Source organism: Besnoitia besnoiti, chromosome VIII (genome assembly GCF_002563875.1).
Source record: "Besnoitia besnoiti strain Bb-Ger1 chromosome VIII, whole genome shotgun sequence".
Taxonomy (NCBI): Eukaryota; Apicomplexa; class Conoidasida; order Eucoccidiorida; family Sarcocystidae; genus Besnoitia; species Besnoitia besnoiti.
The window spans coordinates 1,235,873-1,247,264 of record NC_042363.1 but is presented as its reverse complement, the minus strand read 5'-3'; the positions used below and the strand labels follow the sequence as shown (position 1 = coordinate 1,247,264).

The 11,392-nt window shown below is 63.4% G+C and overlaps 1 protein-coding gene across 1 annotated transcript; it reads right to left on the bottom strand.

The window, feature by feature from the left end:
• Positions 1 to 7,383, bottom strand: BESB_083070 (uncharacterized protein; the record flags this gene model as incomplete). Its single annotated transcript, XM_029366657.1, has 2 exons — positions 1 to 4,046; positions 4,416 to 7,383. 2 exons carry the CDS (start codon positions 7,381 to 7,383, stop codon positions 1 to 3), a joined length of 7,014 nt encoding a protein of 2,337 aa, XP_029217117.1.
• Between the last annotated feature and the right edge of the window lie 4,009 nt (positions 7,384 to 11,392).

The following is an 11,392-nucleotide window of genomic DNA, read 5'->3' as shown; positions in this document are numbered from 1 at the left end:
CTATCTATTTCTATCTATATACGCATATGTATGTACGCAAGACCTAGATGCCTTCATCGCTGAGTCCTTTTTTCGCCCGCAGAGGCCGCAGAGGCTCGTGCTTCGCTGGTGCGATCTCGACTTCGCGCTGCTGCCTCGCACCTGTCTGTGTCTCTTCTCTAGGAGTCGATTTTGCTCCCGAATCGTCGCCATCTTCTCGTCGAGGGCCTTTTCCTTTTCTTCGTCTCTTCTGCGCTCGGGATGCGCGACGCGCGGGTGCCGGCTGTGCGCCGCTTCTCTCTTGCCACGCTCGCACGCTGCGTCTCTTCGCCGTCGAGACTCGCCGTCCTCCTCCGCTTCGCGGCGGAGACTGCCGCTGCCTGCCCCCGGCCTCTCCGCCTCGGCTTTCTCAGAAAGCGACGACGAAGAGGAGGACAGGGAAGACGAGTGGCTCGACGCCGGCAGCGTGGAGGCGGGCGCGAGCGACGACGTGGAGAGCGACGACGCGGAGAGCGACGACGTGGAGAGCGACCACGCGGAGAAGGCCGACGGAGCTGAAGAGGAGGATGCGACGCCTTTCGGCTGGCTGCTGCGGCGCGCGGACGCACAGGACGAATGATACGCGTCGTTCAGAACTCGAGCCGCCACCGGGCACGCCGCGCCCCGCGGCCCGTCTCCTCGCGCCGAGGCGGAGGCGGAGGCGGAAGCGGAGGCGGCCAGAGGCGCAGAGGCAGGCAGCGAGACGGCCGACGGGGAGGAGGCAGAGGGAAACGAGAAGGCCAGGGACGACGTGGAGGAGGAGGAGGACGAGGAGGAGAGAGAAGACGACTTCGAAGACGCAGAGTGGAACGAGATATCCGACGGCAGGGAAGAAATGGAGGCGAAAGACGACAACGGACTCGTGGCAGAAAACGCGCGGGACGAGGACGCCGACGACGCGCACAAAGAAGCGGCAGAGACAGCAGAGGAGAAGCACGACGACGACGCCGACGAAGAAAACGAAGACACGGGGCTAGAGGCGAGCGACGAAGAAAGACTGACACCTGAACTCCGTTTCTGGCGTCTGCGGCCGCCACGTGTGGCGTCCTTGCAGGCCTCTCCCACCGCTCGAGACAAAAGTGGGAACATGATATTCCTCCGTTTCTCGAACGGACGCGGCTTCTCACGAGCGGTCTCCTCTTTCTGCCGCGACGGGGGGACTGCAGCTATCTCCGCACCTTCTGCATCCTCGCCTCTACGGACACCCTCTCCCTTCAGAGCCGCCCGCTCAGGCTCGCCCAGTGGCTGCGCCTTGCCTCGCTCACTCTCCACGAACCGATATCGGATTTTCTTCGTTTCCTCTCCTCTTGAAGTCTCTGGCCGCTCCCCGCCCCCCTGGGGCGTGCGTCCCCCGCTCGACGCCGCCACCGGCGCGGTGCGCCGCTGCTCTCCGTCCGTGGCCTGCTTTCTTGCATCTCGCGCCGATCTGCCAGTTGCCTGGTCCCTCTGCGAGTTCAGCGAGCCCGTGGAGACCCCCCGCGCCGACCCACCTGCAGCAGCTTCGGCCGTCGCCCTCCATCTAGCCGTCTTCTCGACTGCGCCCGTGCGAGAGGCCGAGAAAGAAGATGACGCCTCGCTCTGACGCGCTTCAGTCGAGCTGTCCTCGCCGCTGCGGCCCTTCGCGCCGCCGTTCCGCTCGCCATCCCTCTCCCTTTCCTCCGCGCGCGAGGCCTGAGCGCCCTCGTCGCCTTGACGCCGCGTCTGCGAGACGCCCACCGACCCCTGAGAGGCGGCTGAGAAAAAGTTCCGCTCTCTCGGCGCCGCGCGTCGCGCAGTCTCCTTCGCCTCGCCTGCGCCTCTCTCCGCGGGCGCGCAGGGTACAACTGGACCCGGGCCCTGGCTGATCTCCCGCCAACCCTTGCCGTTTTTTCCAGCTTTTCCCTTAGACTGGAACCCGCAAACTTCCTGCTCTTTCTGCTTGTCTCTCCTGGCTCGCGCCTCCTGCTCGAGCGGCAACTTCTCCGGCTTCGCCTCGCCCGCGCGTGGGGCGTCGCGCGCCGCTTCGTTCTCTCTCTTGCCTCTCTGGTGACTCGCTGACGACGAGACGCTCACGTCGCCCCTCGTCACGGGCCAACTGCCCTCGCCGCCCCCCCCCCCGCGGGGGCGCCCGAAGGGGCCCCTCTCCCCGTCTTTGCCTGCAAACGCCTCGGACGAAGCCGGGCGCGGAAGGCTCTGAAGAGGCGGCGGAGGCGCAACCGGGAGGCCGTCGGGCTCCTGCTTTCGTGCCCCCGGACCTAGCTCTTGAGTCGACCCCGCGACAAGCGCCTGCGAGTTGAGGGCACCGAGAGAAGACCATCCACTGGCGTCGGAGTCCCACGAACTCCACCGTAAGTGCGCGGGCTTGTCCTGCTTCGCATTGGCTTGCGCAGCTTCTCTCGCGCCCTGGGCGGGGTCTCCCGGCCGCGCGCCCTTCTGCGCCTCAGGCCCCAGCGGGCCGCGGGGCCCGCGCTCGGCCTCTCGGGCCGCCGAGCCCGAAGACGGAGACCTCAAGGCCCCCGAGCAGGACTGCAGCGGCGGGTGGACTAGCGCCGCTCCTCCCCCTACCGAATTCTCCGAATACACGGCGGGCGGACTCGCTCCCTCGGCCGGCGGCGTGCGAGCGGCGACCGGGAGAGGAGGAGGCGCCGACGACGCGGAGGGCGAGCTGAGCGGCGCAGACGCGGAGGGGCCAGACGGCGCAGCAGAAGGGCCTGGCGGGTCGCCTGCGGGAGGCGCCAACAGAGAAGGCGGAGCGACGGCGACGACAGGCAAGCTCGACGAAGCTTGTGTAAACGACGGCGGGGATCCAGCGAAGCTCTGCGGACCGAGGGTCTCACCCGTATCGGCCCCTAGCGACCCGCGCGCCCCCTGGTTCTCTGCAGCGCCAGCGGGGTGTCTCTCGACAGGAGCAGCGAGGGGGCGGCTCGCCACAGGAGACGCCGAGCGCCGTGGTCCAGATGTCGGGCTGCACCCTTTTGAATCCGCCGGAGCAAGCAGGGCCTCGTCGGGCGGCGCTCCTGCCCTTCTTGAGTCGAGCGCGTCCGCGCCCGGGTCTCCTCTCTTCTCCTTCCACTCCGTGCAGCCGCTCTCTCCTCGTTCCGCGCGCGTCGGTCCGTTCGTCTCTGCTTGCCGTCCTTCGCCTGCCAATGTCTCCTCCCCCGGGTTGGGACGCGCGTCCCGCGTTGTCTCTCGCGCATCCCCCCCTCCCTCGGCCTCGCCCGCCCTCGACCTAGCCGCCAGGACAGGCACGTACCGACCCTTGGGCTCGCGCCGGCTCTGCGGGGCTCTGCGGTCTCGCTGTCTCTCCCCCTCGTGACTCAGCGGCGTGAAGGAGGCGCGACGGGGCCCAAACGGCGGCCCCGAGCCTGCGGACGACATAGACGAGAAGGAGCCGAAGCTGCCCCTTCCACTCCGGTCCCGCGCAAAGTGCGCCTCGCGGCCGCGCCGACTCGCCAGGCTGCTCCCGCGGCCTCGATCCCGCGTGTCTTTCCTCATGCGGCCGTCTGGCCCTGAGGGAGTTGAACCGAACTGCGCAACGGCGCGCCGCTCAGCGCCAGAGCCACGACGCAACCAGCCAGCCTGAGCGGGCCTCTCGAACCGCGCACCCGAGTCCAGGGGCGCCGCCCGTGCGTTGGGGTCTGCAGCGGGCCCCTGGAAAAGACACCTGTCTCCGCGGTCGCGACTGAGCGGGAGTGCCGGGATGCCGGCTGCACATTCACGCGAAACACTCTCCAGAGACGCCGGCGCCCGAGAAGGCCCTGGCCACGCGCCGAGTGTAGCATCCGCAGACGCCGAAGGAGAACTCGAACCCGCAGCGCCTGTCTGCAAGCCCCTGTAGACTGGGCTCCGCGCACCTCGCCGCGTCTCGGCTGCGTCCCCAGGCCCCGCTACCGGCTCTGACGAGGCCGCCCAGGCAAGCGAGGAAGCAGGCGCCGCGGGCTCGCTGTCTGCAGGTGCGGCGGCCGCTACTGGGTACTCGGAGCCTGGTGTCGCAGCCTCAGGCCCCGCACGAGTTGAAGTGACCCCCGCCGCAGGCCCTAGGGTCGCTGCTGAATGAACAGACACGCAGACGGCAGGAGAGATGAGAGAAGAGGCATGATTACGAAGCGATTCGGGCCGCAAAAGGGGAAGCAAGTACACACATCGGGCGAGCTACGCGGCAGCATTGCCTCCGCAAGGGGAAGCGACGAGCAAGGGACAGACCCCAACGCACCAATCAACCAAATCAACGTGCACCACACGAGCCAACCCCCTTCCGCCTCCGCCCCCCCCCCCCCCCCCCCGGCTCCTCCACAGCTGCAAAAAGCATAGGAGTTCCACGGTGAAAACCATGGACACGGAAAGGAGCTGAAAGCACACTCGCGCGCCCAAGGAGAGGCGAGAGGACCGCGCTGAATCAGAATGTGGGCACTACGCACCTGTCGCATGCTCGCCTTCCGCGGTTACCGTTCGACTTGCGTCTTCGCCCGCCCCTCGCTGCGGTATTTCTTCTGCGTTGTGGGCACTCTCCCGCGACGTCTCGCTGCCCCCGTCGTCACATTCCGACTCGAGACTGTCGTCCCTCTCCCCCGCCTCTGCTATCCCTTCCAGCAGGGGCGTGAGTTCCTGCAGAGGCCGCACACATGGCGGCGACCCGCTCTCTGGCGCACCTGCGGACAAGGCAAACTCCGATGCTTCCTGTACGCACACGCCCCCTGCAGCGGTCTCCGCGACCGGAAGAGTCCCATACGACTCTGCAGAGACAGGCGCGGCTGGCGGCGCGGCCCCCGATCCGTAATAAGGAGGGGAGGCGAGGGAGAACGCCCCGCCGCTCGCGCCCGCGAGGCCCGCCGAGATCGCCTCCGGGGCAGGGTCACAAGGCGAGTAAGCGAAAGGAAGGGCAGACAGATTGTAGTACGAAACTCCGGAGAAAGCCGACGGCATTGTCCCGTGACACTCGAAGGGCCCGTATGTCGACGCGCCGGCGAAGTCCAGAGGGGCGCCCGGGGGATAGGCGACTGGCGCGAAAGACGGGTACAGGAACGCGACGAACGGAGGATAGGCAGCCGAGAAGGCTGGCGACCCCGCCCCCACGCCTGGATAAACGAACGGAGAGGAAGCCTGGGATGCAAACGATGAGGGGGACGGCGTGGCAGCGAACGAATTAGCTGCTGGCAGAACCGGGGGCTCTGGGACACTCAGGTCAACTCCATTCGGCAAAAAGTACCGCCCCCCTCCGTCGAGTCCCGGCGAGAAGGACGGCAAAGCTGTCTGCTGAGCCGGATACGCGCTGGGTCCAGAGGCGTCACCTGCGCCTCCCTTCGGGTTCTCTTCACACGCCGCGCGGTCGCCCAACGGGCCCGACAGGGACCCATCGGGCCCGTCGCCCCCACGCATGCCACCCTCCCGACCGCAGACATGGGCATCTTCTGCGCCTTCACACAGACTGACGGGGCACGACGACACACGAGACTGTTCAGGCGAGTCTCGATCCAAAGAGGACGTAGGCGTGACGCCAACGCCCGGAGTTTCTTCTGGCGACAAAGAGCCCTGAATTCCCTCTCCTTCGCGGTAAAGCGCCGCTACGACCCCTGGGCTCCGCGGCTCTTCCAGCGAGCCCCCAGAGATCCCCTCCGCGAGCCCTGTCGCCCGACCCTGTTGACGCCCTCGCACGAGAAGACCGTCTCCTTCGGGTGCCGCAGATGCTCCAGGAGGCTCGGGCCATGCGGCAGGCCCCTGCGAGTTGCGGGCCGGCTGCTCGCGGCGAGGGCCGTGTCCCTCAGCCCCCCTGCCACTGTCTCCCGGGGCCCCGGGCTTCGCGCCACACCTGTCGCCTTCAGCCACCACGCGCACCAAGTCCTCCGCTGAGCCGCTGGAAGCCGTGGAAAGGCTCGACACCGGCGGGCCCGAAAGAAACGAGCACAGCGCGGGCGAGGAGGGGTTCGACGGGTCCTGACGCTGCTGACCGCCCCCTCTGTTCCACTCGCCTTTATCGCCATACAGATGAGCGCCTGTCTCCGCGAAAGGCGATTCGTCTTCGCCGAGCTCACCCGCGGTCGTCGTGATCGCACAAGGCGTCACAGTCAAGCGGCCATCTTGCTCGCCCGCTCCATCCTTCCCCGCCGCCCCTCCATGGGCCTTTGGGCCCCTTTCGCCACACCCGCAAACAAGGTGAAAAACGGCCTGCTGAGGACAGTGTGCTGCTAAAGGCGCATAAAACGCAGAGACTCCCTCCGCCGACGTGCCTGTACCTTCGAATGCGCCCTGACCTTCAAAAGAAGAGGCAACCGGAAGCTTTTGGGTACACAGCGGCTGTGAGGCAGAGGAGCGTGGGTCTCCTCCAGCAAACGCGGAAGGATCGCCGGAACCTTCACACCCAGAAGGGGGGAAGAAGCCAGTGCCAGGCTGCTCGCCAGGCTTCCCAGCACTCAACACCGCGTATGACGCAGGAAACAAAGCCTGACTCTGTGAGGACAGAAGCGCCCAGTAGGCCGAATCAGCTTGCAAAATATCGTAAGCGACGGCTCCCCTCATCGGCTGTCCGTACACCGCAGGGGCGACCACCAGCGGGAGCTGCTGCGGAGGAAGAAAAGGGTACACAGGTGCGGAGAGAAACGGTGAAAATGACGGGGGCAGACCCCCGCTGCTCTCCAAACTCGCGGGCACAGCTGAGGCGTCGCCCTGTGACGGACACTGACGACCGGCCCGATCAGGGTGTCGGTCTACGCCCCCGTTGCCGAGGGCCCCTCCGCCCGTAGTCGTGGAGCCCACAGAGACGCCACTGGCCAAGGAGACTGGGAGCGCCTCTGGAGCCGAGGCCAGACACCCCGGCGAGCCGTCGACAGAAGAGAGAGAATACTGGACGAACGGGGGTCCTTGGGGGCCGCAAGATGCCCCACCGACAGACGCCGACCCCGGAGGATTTGGAGCCCAACTCGCGCCCGGAGAGGGCGTCTGCGCGTGGAGCTGGGGCTCCGTCTGCGGAGCCTGAAAGAGGTAGTTGGTGCTCTGTTGCGGGGCTGGAAAGGGAGCCGCGCCGGGAGGGCGATCCGCCGCCGATAGACGCAGCGATTCCGGAGATGCCTGTGCGGCGAAAGCGCCTCGCTTTGGCGGGTCTGCTATCCCTCCGCCTCTCTCTCCTGTAGAGGCCAGCGACGGCGAAGAAGGCACGACAGAGGTGAAGAACGGCGAAACGCAGGGACAGAAGACTGGACAGGACGCAGAGGACCGTTCAGGCCCGTGTGCCATGACTACGCCCCTGGGCGGCGAGGAAGGAAGACCTCGACAGGAAGGCGTGAGTCTCTCATCGCTGCGCGAGCCTCGGGTGGAGGATGAAGGACCCTCGAGAACGGGAGAGGAAAGAACACGAGCCTCTTTCGCAGCGTAGCAGCCGTGAGCGAACTGCATTATTGGCGAAACGAAAAGAGGGGCGGCGGCACTACGAAGAGCCAAAACACCATAGCACTGACCCCGGCAGGCTCCGCGGAGGTCAACGCTGTGCAACGGTTTGCATCCTCGCGCCGACGCCGCGCGAGCCAGACACTTGCGGAAGGGCAACACAACTGGGGCCCTACGTTGAAGGCCGCCCCGTGGAGCGTGTGCGCGCGCAGACCGTGAAGAAAAAAGATGCAAAACGCGTTTCGAGGTGACATCGCCACGCAGGTCGGAACCCGCAGGTTCGCGTGAAACAAGGCAGGCGGAGAATGGTGAAAAAAAAGTGCAGGAAGACGCCTATGCACGCAGCTGCTGAGGTGTGTGTAGACAAAGCTTGACCTGGCGTAGCTGGGATACCATGTATATACCTACATACACTTTCTTCACGGATACGCTTTGTCCCAGCGTCTTTGTATCGAAACAACGCATCTCTCCACGCCAGGCTGCCTCAGAAAACAGAGGGATGGATGCGCAGACCGCCGCGAAAACACGGCGGAACCCCGCGGCGCGGAGAAAAACGCACGGGAGTGACAGCGGCTTCGCCCTCGGAATTCCCCTGGAATTCTGCCGCGACCTCAAAGAAAAAACTGTACAGTCACCCAGCGACACGCCAGTGTGCCCGCGGAAGAAAGCGTGCGACGAGGGAAAAGACGATGAGATTTCAGCCAGAGCTCCTCCGACCAAACCTCGGATTTGCAGACGGTTGACGCGAAAAGCGACGCTTGCAAGGCAGACGAGCCTTTCTCGAAACTCGCGAAAAAAGAAGACACAACGCCGAGCGAGTCACGACACGTGCGGGACGCGGACGCGTAGCAAAGAAGACGTATGTCACATAAGAAACGCAAACTGGGGCTGAAACGGCCTCGCGAACACACCGCAGGACGTGGAAATGAGAGAAGATTGAGTCGTGTGGGTCTCCAGTCCAGACAAGACGAGAAAACGGACGGTGTGCTTTGAACGCTTTTTGAGTGACCCTAGAAAGCCGGCGCGGGATACCGGGCGCTTAGGTCGCGGAAACGCGCTCTGCGCGACGCAGAAAAATCTGGTGACGCAGTTTTTTCAACACGATTTGGGACACGAATTGCAGCGGCCTTCACGGCGAGCTGCAAAGAAAAAGTGACACTGTGGACATGGAGGCAAATCTGCTCGGGGTTGTGTCTCAACCTACAACTCGATCGATAGCATCTACAAGCACCTTTCTGTAGACCGCCTGAAATGCAGAGAAAGACGCCGCCGCAATCGAGACGCGAACGCGCTCAAAAATCCCCTTTCTCCAGTCGTGGAAGCACAACGAAGAGGCGGCTGTCGCCAAAAACCGGTACGCCCCCAAGCACCCAAAAATCTCCCGCATGCCATTGCCACCAAAACGGTGACCCGGCTCGCTGTCGCCCAATCACTCCGCGCTGCTGGGGTCGACGACCCGCTGCGCAGAACAGACTTGCGCAAGAAGCACGCACAATCGAAGAAGGCGCGGCTGGCTGCCAGCTGGAGCAGCAGAGTGAAAAGCGATGCATTTCGCGCTCCCCCGGGCCTCCTCGCTCTGCCGCGCCCGCCTCAGGCCGCCTCAGACCGCCTCAGGCCGCCTCAGACCGCCTCAGCCCGCCTCAGCGAGGTAGCAGGCGCAGCAGAGAGGGGAAGGCACAGCAGCGCCTCTCAAAGCAGACACGCGCAAAGGAAAACCGTGCTTTTCTGCAGGCGATGGCTAGTCTCGAGAGCGCGCCTTCTCCCCCAAAGAGCCCCTCGACGGCCGTTGTCGCCCTTGCGCTTTGAGGATGACGACACCCGAGATCTGCGGAGATGATCCGGCCTCGGATGCGCACGCGATACTCTTCTGCTAGACAGGCCTTTTCTGCCAAGCGAACCGCCGTTTGGCGACCCCCCCTTCCACAGGCATCTGTGTCGAGAAGCAACCTGCAGCCTCGCGGAAGAGCCCTTTCAAGCCCTCGCGCCTGGCGTTGTTCACGGCACTATCCGCCGAACTCGTCAGTAGTATCCGTCGAACCCGTTAGTACTATCCGCCGAACCCGTTAGTACTATCCGCCGAACCTGTTAGTGTCTATGATTAGTTCTCTCGTAATATATTTATTGCTCTGCGCACCGTCGTACACCAGGGGGCGTGACAGGGCGGCTCCTGACGGCTGTCGCCTTCTTTCGCGACGTCGCATCTCCTGGAAGAGCGCCAGGTCACTGCAAAATGCCTCTCTCTATGGCCATCCTGCCTCTGCGCAGCTGTCGTGAAGGCAGGGGGACTCTTTCCGTTCGAATGCTTTTTTCGGTTCGATTCATATCTCCCGCGCGGCTTCCCTGCCGATGACTGAAGGGCGTGCGAGTCTGTAGCGGGCGGCTACGCCGCGAAGCACGCAGGGGCCCCAGCGCGTCACGCAGCTGCTGCTGCAGGGAAACCGAAAGCAGACCTAAACCCGATACACGGTGCTCGCGGGCTTTGCATGCACTGCTTTAGGGGTTTAAAATACCCTTGCCGCACTGCAGTGTCAAGCACGCAGCCCCGTAAGTGAGTGACCGCCTCGCGGGACGTCATACAGGGGCGGCCGTTCAGTCTAACCCAGAGTCGCTAGGAGAGTTTTAACGTGACACGGTAGGCAGGAATCGGAGTGCGACTGTCAACGTTAATTTTTCGCTCAGATAAAAGGCTCACTTTTGTGAGCGGGTCATTCAGCATGCGTATCTTTTTTCGAAGAGCTCCAGACCACCAACACTAAACGTTAAGCGTCTGCTCCAGCAACTCTCGCGCTACGATCACCTTATTCAGTGCGCTCCAACGAACCTAGACCCTCGCCAGATAGACGCAGAACATTACATACCAACACACATGCACATATACATACATGTAAAAGCATCTAAATGCATATATGTATATATTTGCATACCCCGCCGTAAATATGCGAAATGCGGGGAATCACGAGGATAGCAGAGGCAGCCTACATTAGAGTGCGACTTCGCTTCTGAGTTCATCCGCTCTGACGGAGGCAGAGAGCTGCTTCGCGCAAGCTACAAATGGTTTCCTTTGACACGTCGCCTTCGACAACGGCGGCTGAAAAAGCGCTGGAGAGCAGCGCTAAGCCCGGCACCGGCGTATACAGCATGCTTAAACTCTCGCAGAAGAGTATTAACCTACGACACCGGTTAATGCTGTAGACGTGTTCAGTCTGAACGGTTCTCGGGTATTCTTCCTCCGCGACACGGCTTGCACGTGGAAAACTGCTCTGTGTCACCGGAGGGTCGCGAGCGGATCGCTTCCTATAGTCTGAAAAGGAGACATCTGCTAGAAGGGTTTAGGGTTTATGTGGATACAGAGAGAGCAGCGCAGTGAATTTAAGAGAATAAGGCGAATGTAGAAACAATTCCTTGAGCTTCGGTTGTGCTAAAAGAGGAGAGCGAACTGGACAACGAACGCATGCTGTATCCACACGCGCGGGTGTTCACGTATTCTTCTTACTCGTGAGAGGCTGTGCTCGCTGAGACAGTTTGCAAATTTCCAGAGTGCGACACAGATAACCCAGTCGCGGGATGGCTCGTGGTTGTGGTCCGCGTCTGCACAGGCGAGACAGCCTCGTTCAGAGTCGATGCCAAACGAGGAAAAAGGAGACGCAGGAGCGAACGCCGCTGAGCCGCCCGCGTCCGCTCCAGAGAAGGAGGATGGAGAGAGAAAGAAGCACGAAACACTCAGGGAGACTGCGAACCACCGACAGCGCAACACGCCGCTGCGTGGACGAGTCCAAAGGAGCAAGGCAAGAAGCGCAGAGGAAGAGAGACAGACAAAAGAGGAAGCTTTCGCAGAAGCACCCGCGGCGCGCAGACTCCATCCTGCACAAAGAAAATGCGCACCCGCCACTGGCCCAGAAGCGTCCGCGTCTTCCCGAGGCGAGCTCCAGCCAGGATGGAAGCCCGAGTCTCGCGGAACTGCCGGATTCGCATGCAAAGCCGAGCATGCGCCCTCGTGAACTGTCTCTGGTTTTCCCTT